General features: G+C 37.7%; 3 protein-coding genes and 2 long non-coding RNA genes across 5 annotated transcripts; 2 read left to right on the forward strand and 3 right to left on the reverse strand.

Moving 5' to 3' along the window:
* Positions 1-4,945, reverse strand: LOC113684267 (uncharacterized). Its single transcript, XM_027201609.2, has 6 exons — positions 4,795-4,945; positions 4,147-4,220; positions 3,379-3,489; positions 1,230-1,911; positions 874-1,021; positions 1-630 (listed from the first exon to the last, which is right to left on the reverse strand). The coding sequence occupies exons 1-6, from the start codon at positions 4,874-4,876 to the stop codon at positions 498-500; spliced, it is 1,230 nt and encodes a 409-aa protein (XP_027057410.2). The 5' UTR covers positions 4,877-4,945; the 3' UTR covers positions 1-497.
* Positions 4,946-5,013: 68 nt separating this feature from the next.
* On the forward strand, positions 5,014-7,190 carry LOC149039632 (uncharacterized). Its single transcript, XR_016180035.1, has 4 exons — positions 5,014-5,148; positions 5,216-5,269; positions 5,358-5,433; positions 6,367-7,190. It is a non-coding gene; the product is annotated as an uncharacterized LOC149039632 (long non-coding RNA).
* A 311-nt stretch (positions 7,191-7,501) lies between these two features.
* Positions 7,502-19,594, forward strand: LOC113684264 (solute carrier family 35 member B1). Its single transcript, XM_027201607.2, has 9 exons — positions 7,502-7,698; positions 8,132-8,229; positions 8,674-8,807; positions 9,039-9,069; positions 9,970-10,073; positions 10,260-10,319; positions 11,219-11,345; positions 11,978-12,084; positions 19,051-19,594. Exons 1-9 carry the CDS (start codon positions 7,553-7,555, stop codon positions 19,249-19,251), a joined length of 1,008 nt encoding a protein of 335 aa, XP_027057408.2. The 5' UTR covers positions 7,502-7,552; the 3' UTR covers positions 19,252-19,594.
* On the reverse strand, positions 10,820-16,315 carry LOC113684263 (adenosine receptor A1-like). Its single transcript, XM_027201606.2, has 2 exons — positions 16,003-16,315; positions 10,820-13,826 (listed from the first exon to the last, which is right to left on the reverse strand). The coding sequence occupies exon 2, from the start codon at positions 13,808-13,810 to the stop codon at positions 12,752-12,754; it is 1,059 nt and encodes a 352-aa protein (XP_027057407.2). The 5' UTR covers positions 13,811-13,826; positions 16,003-16,315; the 3' UTR covers positions 10,820-12,751.
* LOC149039633 (uncharacterized) lies at positions 17,201-18,538 on the reverse strand. Its single transcript, XR_016180037.1, has 2 exons — positions 18,302-18,538; positions 17,201-17,383 (listed from the first exon to the last, which is right to left on the reverse strand). It is a non-coding gene; the product is annotated as an uncharacterized LOC149039633 (long non-coding RNA).
* Positions 19,595-21,084: the final 1,490 nt, after the last annotated feature.

Genomic DNA, 21,084 nt, shown 5'->3' on the forward strand with positions numbered 1-21,084 from the left:
TTCGTCAAACTGTGTCATTGTTCAAGATATTAAAAATAATGATGTCAATAAGAGATTAAAACGAGACCTCCACGAATATACATTGATGATTTCCTGTTTTTGTAGTTTTCCCGGATCACGCAAACTGGAAGGCAATAACACTGGATCTAAAACAAAATTATCTGATCTAACATCATAAGAATTGTATAACAGACAGTAAGGAGTATTAGCAATGAGTTTAGCAGTGAAAGGGTTAAGTATAATAAGCTTCTTGGAATAGAGGAATACAAAGTAAGCAAGATTACTTCTTGCCTATTACAGAATTCCGTCATTATTTTCATTTTTAAATAAAGCCATCCATCCATCCATAATCAAAGCAGGAAAAAGTTTGACGATTAAAAACTGCTAAAGCTGTTTCAACAGTCTATGAATGCATTTTAATGAACGGATTACCATGTCTCCACACAAAATTTTTCATTAAAAAAGTTTGTCACCAATGAAAAAAGAAAAAACGTCTTTTATTCGTTTTTATTTCTGTGGAGTTTTTTCTTTTTGGGGTTTTCCCAGACTCGTTCATTTGGTTGTGGCTGACGTCTAGGAGGTAATCTCCAGGAAGCCTCTTCGGCTGCCTTCCATTCTTTGTAAGCTTGCCTGTCAAGAAAAATAGTAACAAAAACATTAAACAAACTCAAAATATTTATTCACAATCGCACACACCGTTCAAGGATTTATAAGAAAAAATGAAAGGTTAGCATTTGAAAGTTAGTGCCAGTAAGTGAATACAAGTCGATTTAAAAGCGCTCATTTAAGTGATAGGCGAAAACCTTTGGACCGTCCATTGACTTAATATCTTAGCTAAGTGTTTTTCTTAATGTTTCGAATTTCTCTACTTACCATCTTCGCCAGATCGACTTTACAGGCCACGAAATCAACATGTAAACGGTAACCACAACACAGTTCAGAACCAAGACGGTCGAGATCGTATAACCGGTTTCACGCCAGGTCGAGAAAACGAGGTGGCTCTGAATCTTGATAACATGTTCTGATGACAAAAAACCAAAAATATAGTATGAATGTTACCGACGCGGAGCAATTTTCATAACGTACCGATGAAACAGCTAAAAGTGAGATGATATCTTAGGTCGTAATCACACAGGAATATTTTCAAGGTGTATTTTAAAGGGGGTGGTCCCACGGAATACCCTCAGAGGGTACTGCTCTGGGTATCTCTCGTTGGTCTTTCTACTCACCGTGAACATATTCATTGTAAAACTGAGTGACAACTTCAATTGTTTCCCAAAGGTATTCAAGCACAGGTTCAATTGGTTTACGACTCCTTTCAATCACTTTCCAGGTCCATTCCGCAGACCATTTTGCTTCCATCCAAGTCCACTCAGCTAACCATTTAGATCCACTCCATGTTTTCCCAGCTGACCATAAAGCAATTTTCTGTGAGATCTCGGCCAACCATGTAATCTTTTCCTTTACCCATTCCGCCATCCCCACCGTTCCATTCCAGATTAGATGTGGCAAATATACGATATTGTTCCAAATCGATTCAGCCAACCAGAAACTACCGCTGCACATCCCTTTGGCCAACCGTGTGATCCAAGTAACAATCCAGTCCACCAAACCTGTCAGTCCACTCCAAATTTCACAGACTTGATCCACCAACCCTAAGAGTCCATTCCAGATTTTACCGACCAAACCCAATAACCCTTTCAGTCCTCTCCACATTAAACCAGCCATAGTTCCAATTCCGTCAGAACTCTTTTCCCATGCTAGAGCCAGTTTTGTGACCGTAAAGCTCCATATGTTTTTCATCATCATCATTGCCTGTGTGATCAGTCCTGGTGCTTTACGTTTGTAGACGTTGTACTTTGAACAAGTCATGTTCCGAGGATATTCTGGAAGTTCCTTGCAATTAAGGATCTGAAAGTAAAAAAAAAGGGGGGGGCAAGTGAGTTTTAACTGTCAAAGACCTCTCGAGTATATTTTAACCCGCATTTCAAGTTACCTATTTGTTTTTCATGAAACTCGGGGAGGGGGGAGGGGGGAGGGGGGAAGGGTAGGGGTTCTTGGTAGGGATTCCCGCCTTGGCTTTTCAAGTTCAAGTCGACTATTTAGTCAAGCCAAAGATAAATAATTCATTTCAAGAGTTGTATGTGTAAAGTTTAGTGCTGTGTCCGCGTTGATCTCCGAGTACTTAAATTTATCGGATGTAACGTGATTGCAATCATTTTTACAGGATGAAGAGCTAGTTTTTAAGGTTGCCGCAGTGAGTATCATTTCTCAAAACCCGTAGACTGCATAAGGCATGCAGGCCTTAGATAAAAAAGCTTGATTGTTTTATTTGTGCAATGTTTAGTAATACTGCCTCCAGTGTAACCTGTAACTCGCAATTCCCCTACCTGTATTTTAAAACCGATACTGATTATATTACTATCTTTATTTGCATCATCATTATGCATAAAATATACTTACGAATACAATCTACAATAAAACACTTCAGTTAAGTCGCGTTGTTTATCACTAATTACTAATTACTCTTTTTGCGCTACTTTACATTACTAATGGAAGCTACTTGGTCTGATTCTTACATTACTAAAAACCGTAGCGTAAAAAACAGCAACTACAGAAAAACAACAAGAAATAAAGAGGGAAAGAAAAGAAGTAAAAGTAACCAAAATATATCAATCGATTATTAAATAAGCGCTGGTATATTTTGATTACCTCTCTTTCTCTATTATTCCTTTGAAGTTGACAGACAAATAATCATGATACGCTCTTGCAGTGCACTTGAAAACCTCACTCGGCCAAGGACCTATAAGAGGCTACGTCACGATTTACGCATGCGCATTTAGACCTTAGGAAATAGTGGCGCTAACGGGCTTTTTATAGCCTTTGCCATCGAATTTCATACAATCTTTTCTATCCTGGGATGTTGGCATCGTTAAAAGGTCTAAGGTATGACTCAAATCAAGGATACGTGTTGGGCGTTGTCAAGAGACTGTGAGTATGTTGAAGTAAGCACCTTATCGAGAGGCTATCCACATTTACCAGACTCAAAACGTTCCACTTTCTAAATAGTTTATAATTGCTTTAATTTGCCTGTAACTGTTGGATACAATTAAAGTTGTTGCTTTTGTTGTTGTTGAAAAAATCTACCCATTGGGACGGCAAATACTTACCGTTTCGTTACCGTTAGCTTGCACAAGGGATCGATGAACTAAATACACTCTTTCCGGGCCATTCATTGTTTTACGTTTAATATCAATTACAATTACTAATAGTTTGGTGATGGCGAGCTATGAACTTTCCATTTCGAATCTCCGCCTATAAACTTGATGTCAACAAAATGAACACTGGAAACCGTAAACTAAACACGCTGTAAAATACCTCTCTCAGTTTAGGTAAATCCTTCCCATGGCCTTCAGAGCTTTGGTCCTCGGAGAAGACGAGTTTCATATCCAGATCCAGAGACGACATTTGAATCCTTATCGCATATTCCTATGCCAAAGGAAAGAACATTGTGCTTAAGTGCCAAAGATAAGATATTTCATGCTATAGCTTTTGTCTGTTAATCACTTTAGAATGGGAAGTATCGTTTAGACTCCTCTTAAGAAACGAGAATAATCCGTAAGTTGAAAAGAATGTTTAATGACAAATTATGTTTATAAACCATACAAATTTACCACTTATCGCGCTTTGATAAAATAGAGAGTAACCTAATAATTGGAAAAGTGTCTACAAATCTATTAAAAATTCATCAGTGGCCACCGCCACTTTGAAAACAGCCTGGTAACCTGGCCAAATGTGAATGACTTTCTAGACCTAGTTCACAAACTGCCGCTGCTCTGGTTATCGATAAATTCATTATTTGCGTCAAGAATGACGTTCAGCGGGATTCCTTAATTTCTTTAAGACCTCCCTTTGAGAACAAAATATGCTTTTGTAACCTTATAGATTAGTGACCAGGCTGTTAAGTAAAATTAAAAATGGCGACGTCCTAACTCCAAAATTCGAAAACATTTTTGTTGTTGTTGTTTTCTTTTCTTTTAACTCTCGTCAAATCAGGGAGGAATTTTTTTCCTCTTTTTACTTAAAATACGCCTTACAAAAACAATTACATCATTCATCAGAGTTATTTTTCTGTAATTAATCAACCTTATCGTTCCAAGTTCCGACCACGAACGTTTCTTCTTTAAAATCTTTGAGAGATAGCTCTTGCCATTCATTGACTTGAAATTGTTTGAGCAAATAAAAAAAAAGAATAGTTATCACAAGCAATATCATAAGCATAGTGTGTTACTATTTTGCATTGCAAAATAAGGATGATATGAAGTATGGCCGTTTTGTAAATATTAACTTTTCTTTTTAGTGATTTACAACAAAACCCTTTGAGTCAAACAAAGTAAAAATAAAAACAGAAGAAGCAAAACAGTGGATTATCTTAATGAGTAAAAGGGGACGGAGCGCGTGCTACAAAAATAACTTAGAGCCGTTTAGTCTGCACGTACTCTCGGCGCTGGCGCATAATACCAGCTGAATTACTATGACAACTGCAAACTCGTTTGTAACCTGCAAAAAGTTTTGAAAAGTCTGAAAAATAAACCGTTGGCAAAGCACCCCTTGAGTTTTTGTCAAGGCTTTTCTGAATATTCTCACTTGTAGGAAATGAACGCCCGGTAAAACCGTTATTTCCTTGGGTAAAGAAAGAGGCTTAAAACTGTTTCATTAAAACGCGGCGGAAAAATTTTGGTGCGGGGAAAGTAGAAACCCTTGAAATCCTCTTTAAAAAGGAATGAATCTTACCGTCTTGTTTCACAGATTGTGCAGCTTTCGTCAACGAAAGCAGTAATGCCGACGCAATGAGCAATTTCATCATTCTCTTCATGGAAACGATGTTTTTTTTCCTCTCGCCAAAACACAGCGCCTGGCTTGGTTCCGCGAAACAGACTGAAATATTGACGTCATAGTCATGGCCTAGCACGCTACATCTTGCGCGAGACAACATCAGTCGTCATCGTCAAGTCTCGAGTCGCACTAAAAACGAGTAAGACTGGATCCCAAATAAACCCCTCATCCAATATGGCGGATAGTCCAGAAGCAAAGTTGATGAGAGGACCGGAGTTACTAGATGTTAAAATCTCACAGACTCTATACGAGGTATTATCGCTCAATATTTCCCTCAGTTAAGGGTTCTGATGTTAAAATGTACCCTCTATGGTTGTAGATAAAAGAACTGGAAGTTACAAACCACGAACTCAGCTGTCTACAACCGAAAAAGGTTTGTAATTCAGTTGTATATTCGTCTACGACGGTGTTTCCCCTTTTTGCTATGTTGACGAGATATGTCTTATTCGTTTTATTTAAAGAGAGTATTCACAAGGCAAGGACCTGGGAATGTGTTTTTTCTTTCTGATCGTGCACGCGTGGTTGGCCAGTTTAAAAGTAAGTATAAACGCGCGTAACTTGTTAAGATCAGGAATCAACCCTTCTACCTCTAAGATCTGATTAGTTGAAGAGTGCGTAGATCACCCAGTCACCTGATGGGTTTGTCAGCTCTCAACACACGTTGGAAGATTTGTTTTCTTAGCCCATAATTTCCTTCTTCAAGTTATTTCCTACTTAAGTAAGATCAACAGAGAGTTATTGTACTTTTATTCACAGAGAAATTTAATAATCCTTTTCAGTGATGTTGTTAATTAATTTAAGGTGAAATGAACTTCTAGTAGATTGAAATTTGGGTGAGTTTATCAGCACAATGACCATACACGGCTTGAATTAATGCCTATCATGATACAAGTAATCAAAACAATTATAGCATAATTTATGCAAAGCTTCCTTTATTTACAGAATGGTTTCAACCCAAAAATGAATTTAAATAGAATTTGAAAGTACCTGAGCAATTATACTGTCTAATTATTTGCCAAAGGCAAAGATAATGGAGTAGAATAGTCTCTTTGACTTCATCTTCATCAGGCTTAGATTTGTTGATATTCTAAGGAGAAGTTGCACATTAATCACATTTGAAAAATGAATTTTTGTCCTATCTTTCTGTGAATGACTACCTCAGGTTGTTAACCCTTTAATTCCCAGAAGTGATTGGGAGGTAACTTCTCCCTATAATATCCATACACCATCCAGCAAACAGGTAATGAGAATTTTAAAACTTATCATGTAGAAGATGTTATTATTGATCTAATATCAAATTCTCTAACTGATTGAAAAGGAAATGTATAGCAGCTAGAGAGGAGAATTAAAAATCAGATCTTGGGAGTTAAAGGGTCAGGGATTGAGAGGTTTGACTGCAAATAGAGACACAAAAGTGAGTTGAGCTTTGTTTGCAAATGTATGAGTTGAAGTATTTTGTTTGTATTCCAGAAAAGCTTGAAGATGCTAAGAAAGATTTAGAAGAGCTTAACAGGCAAAAGCAAGATGCTGTCTGATGGTAGCTGGAATTCAGTCAGTGAACAATGAGATGCTACTTAACACGGAATTAATTTTCCCTATCAGTCAGTCTGATCAGTCGCTGGATCCCTTTAAATGAAAGTGTGCAGGAATTCTGATAGTATCTCACCAAAGGGTGACAAAAGGGTTTATTTGTGATAAGTGACTAAAAAGAGAATAATTCATGAGTGAGTATAGATATTGAATTTCTCTTTATGCATTTAAAGTGATAGCCCATAAGTGAAGGCATTGAACTAGTGAGATATCCAGTTGAACACGAGAAAAATTGAATCCAAGAAAAGTTTTCTTTATTGATAAGTGAAAAAAAGTTGGATCCACACATCCCCAAAACAAGTCCTAAAGTTTATTGGTTGTAAGGCTCAAGATAAGAAATGTGTTGAATCATTACAAGAACAAACAATGGGGATAGCTCATATATATATGTAGCTCATATAAATATGTTTTCTGGGTCTAAACAATTAATTCTTGCTCTGTTGCATGTGCAGTGAGTCAACTGTTTTGTTTTCTATCAGTCTGAAAGTAGTTAAGTTATATTAACTTTGAACTTTTCAAAAGGCAAGATTCTCAAGAATATTCTACAATGAAAAATATCTGCATCAAATTTGTACTTAACAGTTGCTTGTTTCCTACATTTTTCATGATAATATGTATTTTTTTCTTGTAGAGGTGTACTATTAAAATGTATTTGTTATTCTGTGAGAAATATTATTAAATTAAAAATGTATATCTGAGAGGAATATTTTGCCTTGCATTTTTAAATTTAAAGCACAACTTTGTGTTATGAAAATTTGAATTTATTTTATTTTTGTATGAAACATGTAAACAAGAGATTGAAAAAACAAGGATTCATTATAGATCATTCCCTTTCTCTGATCTTTACTTATATCAAGTTTTTTTTTTCTAAGATTCACTTTTTAAAGTATCGATCTACCTTGTTCTTTATGCTCTCCAACCTAAGCGAGCTGCAAATGCCCCTACCTTCCCTTCCCTTACCATTTTGAAACAGTTTTCCAAGATTTACTTCCGGTCACGTGTTTTTTCGCTCTCCAATGAAAGGTAACCACGCTTCCTCGAAACCGGTAGTGAAAAAACCCTCCAGATGGTTTCTGGCGATGTTGAAGCTGGAAACTCACTATCTTCTGAATCGAAAATGGCTCCGTATGTTACAGATAGAAAGAAATTAATAGTGTGTTTCTTGGGAATATTTATATCGTACTTTTACTACGGAATTATACAAGAGAAAATGTGAGTATTGGTCACCTAGCTATGAGATAACTTTCCTCGATCTTTCACACGCAAGTCTTCAACTACTTTTAAAAAAAATTGATTAATTTCTAGGAATTTCATCGTCATTCACTCATCAAATAACCAGTGCGGTAATCCTTCTTCTTAAATTTTCCCAAGCGCACGAACCAATGTCTGTATTTTTTAATCTCTTTACAATGATTGTTCGTAGTTTTATACCAATGTTCAATGGTTTACTTCCTAATTGTGATTACTCTCGGGAATTGTGGTTTAAAGTTACGTAAGATATTTTTGTTGAACTGGGATCCAAGGCTTATGAGTTCTTTTGTGATCAAGCCTAGAATATTTCTCGAAGTCTGAGGATAGCCTGTTTAAGGTTTTGTCCTTTTATTTTCATGTCCTAATTCAATATACGTGTTATATTCTCGGACAGAACAAGAACATCTTATGGCGAAGACAAAGAGAAATTTGTGTATGCTCTCTCCTTGGTCTTTGTTCAGTGCATTGTGAATGCACTTTTTGCTAAAGCAGGTAGGTTGACAGTGTTTCATGAAGTGAAAGATAGTTGCAGTGATTTTTGCCAAAGGAACGAGTGTGTACTTCAAATATTTTTGCATCTGTGATCCCATTAACCTCTTCACTCTTGGGATCGAATATCAATTCTTCACTTTGTTAACAATATTTATTTCAATTTTTGCCCGGAAAGTGTGGTTTTAAGTAAAAAAAAATATATCTTCAAATCTTTATTTCTTATCGCCTTCTTGCTTGAAAATTTTTCAATACTCTCAAGGATAAATTCCTTTTTTTATCACTTTATTTATTAGAGAATTTCCAGACAAGGTCAAAAATTTCTGATTAATATAAAAACTCTCCTCATGGATTTATCAGTCTGACTCACCGGTTTAGAAAAATGCTAAGCAACCAAAATAATCAGGAGGATGGTGAACTAACTATGCTTCTCTTGTTCTGGTTTAGTTATCCAACTGACGTACAGAAATGAAGCTAAGGATACAACTCCATTCTGCTGGTATGGGATCTGTGCTACAACCTATATTGGTGCAATGTTGGCCAGCAATAAGGCTCTTCAGTGGGTGAACTATCCAACTCAGGTTAGTATAAATTCCTCTTGATCAATCCTTGCAATACGATTGGTTATTTTGTTTCAGTGACTCAGTTTTCATAGGCTGAGAAAATATTCACTTTGGTGCAAAAAATGTTGCTTGAAAAAGCCAGGTTGCGAGGGTCACCATATATTTCAAATTTAATCTGATAAACTCTAATAATTATTTTTACTATTTTCCATGAAGTGAAACTTAATTATAATTTTGTTTTGCTGGTAGGTCTTAGGGAAGTCATGTAAACCTATTCCAGGTGAGTGATAACATAGAGCAGGTATTGTCATTGATCAGGAATGAATTGATGTACATACTAACTTTAATTGCAGATAAATAGAACAGTTTAGAAAGAGGAGAATTTTGTTGTAGTTTAAAATTGATCTGAGTAGAAACATTTTTTCATGGCTGTGTTTGTGATAAATTGTCATAATTCTTAATCAAAGAAAGCTACAAACTTACCTTATACCTACCAATCATGACTGAACTATGCCACTTGAGTCTTACAGCCAATAACATCACGGCAAAACTGACCAATCAATTTATACAAACTGGACTAAGAACATTAGACTGAAAACAACTATTTAGTTGACACTAATGATGACCTCCACTCAGGTTTTCACAATGCTAGTCACCACTTCTGAAAACAGTCCTTCTTAGGAGTACACTCATCCGGATGATCAAACTACACTGTTACAAAATTAATCTAGTTTTGTTCTAATTTGAAGACTTCGTTATTTGATGAATGACACAGGAATACTTAAAAAATGTTTCTGAATGCTCCCAATTGGAGTCAGGCCAGTTAGTGGTTTGGATGCTCTACCAGGGAGCTTTAGGTATAATCATAGATCAGTAATGAATTGAGTGAGCTGTAGGAGAGGAGTGGCAGGCTCTGCTGTCCATGTTGACAAACTTCCTGCATACTGCTAGGAAAGGAATGTTGATGTGTGATGCTTTTGTGCATTGATGATGTTAGTGAATATTGTTAGATTTTAAGCCTGGTTTTTTGGTTGAAGATGATGTTATTCAGGAAATGATGCGATTTGGGCATTCTTTTGAGTATACCAGTGTTTTATTCACAGAATAACATTATCTTTCACTAAAATCGCCAGGCTTAAAATCAACCATTTTCATTCATATGTTTCTAATTGTCTTTCAGTTATGATTTTGGGAGTTCTTTTAGCAAGGAAAAGATATCCCCTTCTGAAATACCTATGTGTTTTTCTTATTGTTTGTGGAGTAGCTCTGTTCATGTACAAAGAGGTGAGATGATAAGCTGTAAATATAGAAAAATATTACAAACTTGTCACAAGAGTGAAATTTAAATATATCTGAGGATGCAAGCCTCAGACTTTTGGGTATCTATAACAACTATCTTCAACATTTTTCTGACCAAGTTCAAAACTTACCAAAAGAAGACTAAATTTTCAAATTGGTGATTAATTGTAGAATAAGAAACAAGTATCAAATGAAAGTGGAAGCTGGATTGGATTTGGAGAACTCCTCTTGGTAAGTAGTGTCAAACATGTAGGGCTCAGGGTGGGGTGGGAAGGGAGCATAGGGGAAAAGAGAGAGTGGGGGAGGGGGTAGGTGGGAAGTTGGTTCAATAGCTGTTTTAATTAAGTTGTAAAAGCTTGGTTGCTTAGGTGATGAGGTGTGCTATTTAGACTTGATGGCAATTTAATGCAGTGGTCAAATGTAGGCATGAGTGAGAGAATCAATTCTGGCTAGCTGGGCACTAATTTAGTGTGCAAAATTTCAAAGGAAAACATAGGAAACAACCATACAAACATCATCACCATCATCATCATCATTTTATTTGCCTTTCAATCAGTACAAATAATTTATCTACGTGATGAGGAGAGCCAAGAAGCCATCAGGCTTATGGGAGAGGCCACCTCACTTTTGACACTACCAGTATATTTAAAAAAGATTAAGTGCTGCAAATGTGCAGCTTGGCTAGCACAAAATTTCAAAGCAAAACGTAGGAAATGACCACACATGCATCATCATCATCACCATCATTTTATTTACCTTTCAATCAGTACAAAAAATTTATCTATGTGGCGAGGAGACCTAGGAAGCCACCAGGCTTATGGGACAGGCCACCTCACTTTCAACACTACTGGTATATTCAAAAAAGATTAAGTGCTGCAAATGTGTGTCTTGGCCAGCGTAGTGATTATTAAAGCAAAAACTTGTGCATTTTTGCTGTAAAGCTAAGAAGGTTTGATGAATGAGCAGCTGAAAGCGAGTGAGCAAGAGTGAAAAAGAGACAGAGAGGGTGGAAGTAAAGCACTATGAATTACAGGTTTTCAAAATATGTTAACAACTCTTGCTGTTAAAATGTTTGCACGAGGAATTAAATTTTAGGTGGTTGAAAATTAATAGTTTGTTTCTTTTTGCAGCTTGTATCTCTGACATGTGATGGGTTGACAGGTGCGGTGCAGGACAGAATGAGAGCAGAACACCACGTCCAGTCACACCATATGATGTTTAACATGAATCTCTGGTCAATTGGTATCTTGGCGATAAGTAAGTAACAGCAAAGCTAGCTTTTTTTTTTAAAAATACACAAGTTCAACACTGAACAGTTGAAGAGGAGAAGTATGCTCCATTGTGCGCGTTGTGGTTTTCATATGTGGCTAGGTCACAAAATCTTTTGTTCAAAATGGTGGCTTTCACGGTGAAATGTTTTACACACCTGGACAAAACAATTTGGGAACAATTACATGTAGCCCCTTGTTTGGAATCTCAAAACGCGGTGGAAAGTTCATATTTATATTAACCTTTTGATGGTGGATTTAAATCGTAAGGATTTTGGAGCATACTTCACTTTTAAAACAGTTTTGTGAACACTGTTGTAAACATTTTCAAAGCAATTTTTGAAGCGATTTGGATGTGAACTGGGACTTGGCAAACTTTAGTTCGCACATTTTACTTTTTTCTCCTTGGCGTTTATATTTTTTAAAAGAGACTTTTGAGTCAACTTATATTTCGAGGGAAATCGTAAACTGCAGCCTTTTTTGTCCTTAGTTTAACTGATAGCACTTGATGTACTCTTTGAGCAGTTGCAGCATAGTTAGTAGAGGAGACTATGGTTGCAGTTGAGATTTATTATTACTTTTGAAGAACCATCGTTAAGTCTTTTCTTATTACGTCCACAGCTCTCTTGACTAGTGGTGAAGTCTTCCAGTTCATTGCATTTTGCCAGCGGTATCCTTACGTTCTACTACACATATTCACATTCAGTCTGGCTAGTGCTATAGGACAGGTATGACCAGTTTTAAGAACGAGTATAATCCTTATTAGGTACTGTCTTTTTAGGGCTCTTTTCGATTGTGTGTCGTAAACCCAAAACAAAAGCAATCGCAGCGGCCAATCAGAAGAAAGGAAAAGACCTTTCAGAGCAAATGAGAACTCAAAATAAAAACTATCAAACTGCCTAAAGCGCGGGAAAAACGCGGGTGACCAAATCGCGATTGGTTTCAATTTTGAATCTGATTGGTTTAAAAAGTGGTGCGAGTTTTCTTGACCAATCACAAAGCGAATTGAAGCGATGCCAGAGCAATCCCGGGTTACTTTATACACTCAATTGAAATTTGCTTTAATACAAACGTATTACAGATTCTGGGGCCGCTCAGTGTGCATATTCTCCATACTGTTCTCTATACATTTCCTAAGGTGCTGACAAAGAGAATTTGTTTAACGATCAAGAGCTTCTTTAGTTGGTGATCATTTCCTTTATTTTCATGGCCTCAATGTTTGATTCAGAGATGAGAAATTCGATACTAGTGACTCTCAGGGGTCAAAAGTTTTAAAGAAGTGATTGGTTATGGGACTAAAAAAAAAACGAAAATGAACAGCAGTAACAACAATTAAACAAGAGTGAGCTTGTATAGTGTAGGCTGCATCTGATTGGCTGTAAAGACTTGCCAAGTTCACACTGATTGGTGAGCAGTTATCAAATCAAGGTCACGATTTTCCAGGGGATGAGTGAATCCCCTAAGTCTTATGCCTTGCATGGAGATCGGTTCTTCCTTAGAATTAACCAAGGTTTTACTTTTTTGTGGACTTGGAGAGGTTTTCTTTCTTTTGCCCCGTAAGAGTTTCGTCACGGTCTTCCGAAATTCTCGAATCTTGAGCACGTAGATGATGAAATTGGCGAAAGAATTGCTGTAGTGCAAAAACTTTGCGAAGTAAATCAACTGGAGAACATAACAATCTTTGCAGAACATGATGATAATGTTCATAATGTAGAAAGGGACCCACGTGAGGATGAACACAACTGTGATTAAGGACAGCGTTACCGCTAGCTTTTTTTCTTGTTTCGTGCCTGTCCTGTGGTTTTGGCTCACAGGCTTCCTAACCTTGTGCCAAATCATAGCGTAAGCGACAGAAATTAAAATCAATGAAGTGAACACGCAGACAAGCACGGCGTAGTTGAAGACAGTTTTTAGCAGGTCTTTGCTGGTGAAATTGCTCAGAACGCGAATCCCAGCAACGCAAGCCGCTAAGAACCAGACCAGGCCGATCTCCATCAAATAAGTCGCTTTGGTGATAGTTTTGTGCTTGTGAGGGCGGAACACAGAGTATGTGCGATCCAGCGCTATGGCGACGAGCGCAAAGATTGACGCGAAACCCATAAACGCGTCGATAGGCAGGTAAATCTCGTTAAACCGGATTCTGGCCTCGTTTTTACGTAGATAATAAAACAGCATTTCAGTTACGTACATCGGTATTGAGCATGCGCCAACCATAAAATCCGCTATCCCCAGGCTCACTAAGAAGTAGTTGGTGCGGACGTTGGCGAGCTTTTTGTTTGTGCTGAATGCTGCGATTGTCAGCGAGTTTCCGACGATGATGGCTATTGCTACAATAGCATACGATATCGCCCAGCCAAGTAAGCTTGGTATTGAAATGTAACCTTGTAGTTCGCCTTGATTTGTTTCGTTGTTCGTTGTATCCGTGACGTTCACGGCAGGTTCATGGCAGTTCATGGCAGATTATTGTAGTCTAAAAACAGGAAGCAAATTGTGTTAATGGAGCCGACTCAGAGCGATTTATTTCGATGTTATCTTTGTTTCAAGTCACACTCGAGACTGACTAGAATAGCACTTGAAGCATATCCCAGACGGTTTCAACTCCCCCCTCTCCTGGGTAGGGTACTAGTCCCATCACAGGTCAACCCCCTCTTCTCCACAATTTCACCAGGCTTTCTTTCCCCCCCCCCCCCCCCCCCCATCCGCAGTTTTCGGTACCCATTTTTACTCCTGGGTGGGGAAAGGCACTGTCAGGATATTATGTCTTGCCTGAGTACACAACACAAGAAGGAATAATTCTAACGAAATTCAGCTGTGCAAACAAAGTCTAAAACCAAAGCAAGCAAGCCTGAAGCGCGGGAAAACGCGAGTAAGTGGAGAGTGATTTTTTGGTAAAAATTGTATTGGCTTAAAGATTGGCGCAAATTTTTAACCAATCACGGAGTACAGTGATGCAAAACCAATGAGATGTCAGATTAATTCCGATACTTAGCTAAAAATTGCTCTTAGGTGGGATTTCCTGAAATCATTTTGGACCACTTTGTTTACGTGACCGCACACCGCAAATTTATTTCTGACATCTGCGGGATTTTTCGTTCGTCTGGTTTAAGGTGGAAGTGTCAAATTGTCAGTGATAAAATTCACACTCGGTATGTTCAATAACAGTCTGTGGCAGTTATTAAATCGAAGGAACTTTGGCGGTTGTCGAAAAAATAATTGTAATGTGGATAAGGTCAAGGAACGTGTAAACTTGTTGAAACAACAGCACTTGTAAACGATTGTCCTCGGAACTTTTTGGGAGTCTCCGGGTTTCTTACATTTTTCCCGAAATTGTAAAACTTTTATTTAAAAGTCGTTTCTAAAAAGTAGTACAAAAATAATGAGGTTTGCAGGTTCTTTATTAATGTAGTTACTTTGAAGAACGGCTTTAGAGCTTAGAAATTGAATTAGAAACTGCATACCATGTGTACATGGTGAACTTCGTTCTAAATTGGCGGATTTACTTTTTCGGCTCTCATCCAGCAACTAAATATTTGTTTGCTCGTTTTTAACATATACATTTTGGCCTTGATTCAAAATTTTTTTCCTAGTTTTTTCTTTCTATTTTTTGTGCGCACAAAGGAGGTAGCTAACGAGACAGTTCGCCTCTGTTTCAAACAGATTATAACTGTAATATTTCTCGTCGTGACACTTTTGAAATTCTGCCTGATCTTTAGCCAAGCTCCACAGTTCAGTTCAATTACATGTTATTGACTTTTTCGTCAACTGAGAGCATTTCACGTCGTTTTCGTTTACCCGCGAAATGACATTCGACGAAAAGTCAAAACTGTAGAATAATGCAGCAAAATAAAAACAAAATAAAAGTGAGCATTTAGTGGTAATAAATTTCACTTCGATATGCAGTTAATTTCCTAATAAATAATTTTTCAATTTTGTCCTCTGTGCAAAGTTTACTTTTTTTTTTAATGGCGTTTGCTTTTGTGGTGCGGAAATGACTTATTTAACCATGCCTTGACATCTGCACTTTTTTACCATTTAGTCATTGAAAGGCTTTTTTTGGTCCTTAGTAATCGCTCTTCTAAGCTCAAATTCAGTCAAAAACTGTTGTTTTTTTTGGCGCATTACGGCTTTAACGCGTTATCTCTCTGATGCAAGTGCCTTTTAAGGCATTTTTTCTCAGCCGGTATTATTCTATTGTGATGATATTTTAGAAATATTTAAATTGCGTCTCGTTTTATAGCTCGAGGCGAGCAGTTTTGATTATCATTACGATATGACGAATTTTTATGTGAGATGAAAGACTTCCCGATACATGACGCTTTCTTTTATTTTCGTAACCTCAAGCAGAATATCGCGTAATTCACTGAATTTCAGTATCGTTCCTTCACTATTTCTGGTATCTGTACCTGTATATGACATTTCGCAATTAAAGTTTTACTTTCTTATTGTTTGTTTTGCGTAGTATGTAGCTTGGAAAACTTCAACAAGCGAGCGCAGTTTGATATTACTTCTCCACTGACTTTTGAAAACGTTGCCCAGAAATTGAATTTGAATTCGATTCGGAGGACTTAGCATGCTCTTGTGGGAAAAGTCGCCGAATGAAGTATGATATTCCTTCATAAAGTACGTAGCAATAGTTTTTTTCTTACCTGTCGACTTTAAAACGTGGTTTTTAGTTTTATTCCGCTTTTATCTGATTAAAAGCACGGCGTTTTCGAGCTTTTGAAGACTCACTGTCCCTTGCAAGTTGAGGACTCTGGTGGTGGTAGCTGTGTTGCAAATTTGTCTTCTTAATGTGTTACTGTCAGCGCCTTTTGTTATAACCAGCAACTGTTATTGCTTCCTGTGCAGCAACCAATCGAATTACGCAGGTGAGATAATTTTTCGCAAGCAGATACGACATCTAATTTGGTGCTAAATTGCGTTACGATTAGGAAGTCGATGAAACTCTCGATTGTATGCGATAGAGAAATAAAATCGTTTAGGTTCATTTTCCACTAAATATTTCGAAATATATCGCGACGGGCTACCAACGTCATTAGGATAAAACACAGTTGGTTTAAATGCCGGAGGAAACCAAGTGGTCCTCAAGACTGTCATTAACCTTAATTCAGTTTTTTCTTGCAATAACAATATTGACGAATCCCTTTGTTCTTAAGTCACTCAAGTTTTCGGTCTGTGTTTGTGACAGAGGGGGATACGTTCTGTATTTTATTAAAACTTTTAATTCGCCTATGTTGATTGTGAATTTAGAGGGTACTTGGTGAACTGTGTTTGATGCTTTTTGTGGGCTGTAAAAATTATTCTATTTCCGATAATGTAGATAAGCCCTTTCGTATTCATTTGAATTAGTTGTGCGGAGAGTTTTACAGGAAGCCGCAAGAGAAAGGTGGGAAATTGTGTCTGATTGTCAGAAAATAGCGTGAACTCGGTCTGATTGCGGAAAATAAAGGCAGGAATCATGTCTGATATTGAGGAAATAATATGTAGGAAATTATCTCTGAAGCAGGAGAGAAATAGCGGGAATAAACTGGTATAGTTTCCCTGCGTCGGGAAATTTGGCATGCTGCGTTGAAAAAATGGCGGGAAACTAGGTGACCTCAGCTGAAAAATTGGTTCGCATCGCGAGGATAATGGCGGGAAACTAACTTGTACGCGGTGGAAATAGCGGGAAATTTAGCATGCTACGTTAATAAAATGGCGATAAATTTAGTGGCTTTAGTTGAAAATAGGTTTGCATCCCAAGGATGATGGCGGGAAATTAGACTTGTAGCCGCTAGGAATAGCAGAAAATTAACGTTTAGTGCGGAAAGAAATTTCTGAGGAATATTATGACGTAAATAAAGATTTGGCGGCACTTTGTGCTATATTTGATTAGGTGTCATACTTGAAATTTATAGTTAGAGTTAAATAAATTGTGTGAAAATCTGTCTGGAAAAGTTGTGATCTCGTCTAATTGCATCTCAGTCACCTCCTGATGGTAAGCAATCTCCAAGTTCTCTTGGCATATGTGACCTACTGTCAAGTGCACTAGGAAAAAGAGTGACAAATTAATCAACAAAAACTGTTGGAAAGGAGTGTAAGGCGGCCGGTTTAAAAGAATTGATATTCTGATCTGTTAGTTGACCCTATCTAATCAGCAAGCAGCGAAACTCTAGAACTATCGTTTACCAATCTAGTGTCCGGTCATTACACAATGCTATTTCCAAAATAGCTAAAAAAATTCGATGAAGAAAAGAGAGTTGGGGTTAAAGATGCCACACTCTAAATAGAATAATGTTTTGCAAGACTTAATAGTTATCCACACACGTTCATACATGAGTTAAGATTCATATGCACTTGCATGATATGGTGAGACGCATCTCTGTTTATTGGTAAGTCACCTTTTTCCCTTGAAATCAAGATCTTTAGTTCCGTTAACGCTTCATTGTTCAGCTTTTATCTCGTGTTTCGATTTACGTGAGCTTTTATCAAACTTGAGTTTGCGTAAGAGCTACATATGGCGTTTTCTCTTTGTTTTATCATATGTTTCGGAAATTCTTTTCGTGATTCATGTTTTACCTAAATCTTTGATTTTTATCACAAAATATTATGCAAATGCCCGTACGTTCCAACTAACTCGCGTGCGGTTCCACTTGAAAACCTTTTAAAATCGTGGGTTCTTTTTTACCAGAAGTTTACGGTTGTAAACAACGAGGTGTCCCTATAAAGCGTATCTCGACCCGCAAGCCAATAGAAATCGTGACGGAATATGACGGAAAGGAAGGGCTGGTCATAGCCTACTTCGGTAGGTACACCGAAAAACAGCTCATGAATTCGTACTTAATATGAAACTTAAACAGAGCAGTTCGTTCTTGCAAAATTTTTGTGCAGGGATTTAAGAAAGTTTTTCCGACGCCAGTTTGTTTTCAGTTAGGGAATTAGAGAGTCCTGCAATACTTGACCTACCCTGGAGGTCGAATTTGTTTCATGATCGCCATTGTATTCCCAAAACGAACGCCCTTCAGTAGGGTAGCTAGTGTCTCGCAAGAAAATAACATATGAAGTGAATCATATTTTAAAGTGTGTTTCATAAGTTACCAATTTTTCTTTACCGTCCTCAGTCGTTTCCAAAGTGTTTGTTTTGCCAAAGTAGGAGAGAAGGCGAGGAGACCTCTCTCGCTTTCACGCTACCCATTACACTTCACGTTCCCATTCTACCTGCGTCGGTTGCCGCCGTTAGACTGGGAACGAGTCAGGAGTTTTTCTGTGCGGTAAACTTCAGTTGAGGAAATTTCGGAAAGAGCCTGGAAAAAAGAACTAAGGCATGGGCTTAAACCTCTCGCCTCTCATACACTACTTGGGTGCCACCACCAATGGAGCCACGAAGCCTCATCTTGTGAGCGAGGCAAATGGGTGCCGTGGTCTCCTCCTTAATCCTTTAACTCCCAGAAGTGATCAACATGTAACTTCTCTCTGTGATATCCGTACATTATCTAACAAACAGGTAATGAGAATACTCAAACTTATCAGGTAGAAGTTGCCATCTTGATCTAACACCGAATTCTCATAACTAATTTACAAGGAAATGTGTAGCAGCTGGAGGGGAGAATTTTAACAGCTAGTTCCCAGGAGTTTAAGGGTTAACAAACGTAATCAATAATACTACATGAATTAAATAGTGTTAAATTTCTTTTCTGATTTTATTTCCATTACAGAATTTCATCTTCATGACTGTGGCTAACTTTGGCCCACTGACCTGCTCCATAATCACCACAACTCGTAAATTCTTTACAATCCTCGCCTCAGTGCTCTTGTTTGGAAATTCGCTTATCACCCGCCAATGGCTTGGTGTGTTTTTGGTTTTCGCTGGACTCACACTGGATAGCATTTATGGAAAAGCAAGGAAAAAAGCATAGAAGAGATAATTGTCCGAAAATTAGGTAGCACAAGTAATTTTCTGGTCGAAATCAAAACAGTAGAGAATAGTTGAGCCAGCGGTTTTCGTTTTTATGCAAAATGAAGGGTGACTTGATGGTCACTTTAGCTCGCTCCTTTCCCTGACTGATCGGTTAGAAACTTACTTGTTCACTCCTGTGTTAACAAAGAAACAAATATATTTATTAGTTTCTGTATTTATGTGAATAGCAAATCTATAGAGATTGTCATTGTAAACAGCTCAAGTGTGGTGTGTTCACACACATTCAAGTACCATGTGAAAGCTGAAAAACGAAAACCATAGCGTGAAGAACGCTAAAAACGTTTTGGTTTCTCTTGTGATTGAGTTAAAAGAATAGTCTAAAGCGGTCAGTATCAGAAAACCGAAACAGCTTGCGTGAATCAGGGACAAATAGAACAAAATATGCGCTTTCCGTCTTAACATAGGGGGCGGAATTTTGGGGGGGGGGGTGGGGGATGGGGCGCTGTAGATCCTCAAGCGAAAATTTGGGGGAGGTAGAGCCACACCCGTACGTTTCGGTGTGGAGACTATCGCTGGAGTAGCATAACTGTTTGGCAAAATATTCAGTCCTGTTATCCCTTCACTAATCATCTCTTCAGGATTGCGCCTGACGGAAAAAAACTGTCATTGCGGTATTTTTTTTAGCGAATAACTGCCTTCTTATGCATTGACAAACATGGATCACCTTTGCTCGTAAGGACAACTACACATAGGCCACTATATTTTTCAGGAACTTTGAGTTAAGGTACTCATTTGACTTGATGCATGTTGACCATCGGCTACCCTTTGTTCGCTTGCTTCCCGTATGGAAGCACGAAAAGCATTTCTTATTAGTCTCACTGACTTTGGCGTACGAATTAAAACACACAGAATTCGATGCATCGTTTATTAGGCGTTGTTCACAGTTAGGAGTCAATAGTCAGTTTCACCTTGATCATTACGACGAAATAAATGGACCCTGAGTGTACTTATTCTACAATTCCTATGTCGACCCTGTAGAAAAATTGCGGAGAAAACCTTTATCCACTGCAAATGCAAAATTACTTTCACTTTGGTGTGAAAACGACTTGAAGCGAATAGCAAAAAGTTTGCCAGCTATGACTGGTTGCTGTTTGCCGGTGAATTGCATGGTTCATCACTCTCATGAAGTAGAATATTGATTGAAGAGTTATGAAAAAGATTTGTTAAATACGGATCGTTAGAAAGCTCGCGATTTTCCTGACGAGGTGTTGAGTCTCGGGGAAACTGTCACTGCAGGAAACTTTGAGAATTATTTGATTAGTTATCGTTGAGGATCGCTTTTAAAACAGTACCTTTCACAAATTAGATAAAACGGAAAGAGAGCAAAATACTAACTATATAGTGATACACCATGCTCGAGCGACTTACTCTAACAGCTTCCCGCGACGCGCTAACATCAATTTTTTTTGCACTGATTTCAGTTTTTTAAACGCGCGACGGACTTCTCTGAAAAAGAAGTATTGCTCGTAATCTAGAAAGGCTTTTGTTTGTTTGAGGTTTATGATTCATGACTTTCGCTATCGTTTCTACAGAGGGGAGGAGAGAGGACAGTTTCTCAAAGACCACAGATCCTATAATTTGACGAGAGAAAGACGTCATAAAAAATTAAATTTAGACTAAACCTATTTCTTTCGTGTCTTGTTTTAATACGAGTATAGATGCGGTTAACAATGATCAATTATGAATACCATTTTTTGTTGGTCAATTTGAAAATTAATCTACTAAACCAAATGGAAACTTCTCTCTCCGGAAAGGAAGTGTTACTACACGG

Source organism: Pocillopora damicornis, chromosome 9, assembly GCF_964200805.1.
Source record: "Pocillopora damicornis chromosome 9, jaPocDami1.2, whole genome shotgun sequence".
NCBI lineage: Eukaryota > Metazoa > Cnidaria > Anthozoa > Scleractinia > Pocilloporidae > Pocillopora > Pocillopora damicornis.

Coding starts and splice junctions, on each gene's coding strand:
- LOC113684267 (XM_027201609.2), bottom strand. CDS start 4,876: ATGAAGAGAATGATGAAATTGCTCATTGCGTCGGCATTACTGCTTTCG. Junction 4,221..4,794: donor ACAATCTGTGAAACAAGACG/GTAAGATTCATT, acceptor AACAATTTCAAG/TCAATGAATGGCAAGAGCTA. Junction 631..873: donor AAGTCGATCTGGCGAAGATG/GTAAGTAGAGAA, acceptor TTTTCTTGACAG/GCAAGCTTACAAAGAATGGA.
- LOC113684264 (XM_027201607.2), top strand. CDS start 7,553: ATGGTTTCTGGCGATGTTGAAGCTGGAAACTCACTATCTTCTGAATCG. Junction 8,808..9,038: donor GGGTGAACTATCCAACTCAG/GTTAGTATAAAT, acceptor TTTTGCTGGTAG/GTCTTAGGGAAGTCATGTAA. Junction 10,320..11,218: donor GATTTGGAGAACTCCTCTTG/GTAAGTAGTGTC, acceptor TTCTTTTTGCAG/CTTGTATCTCTGACATGTGA.
- LOC113684263 (XM_027201606.2), bottom strand. CDS start 13,810: ATGAACTGCCATGAACCTGCCGTGAACGTCACGGATACAACGAACAAC.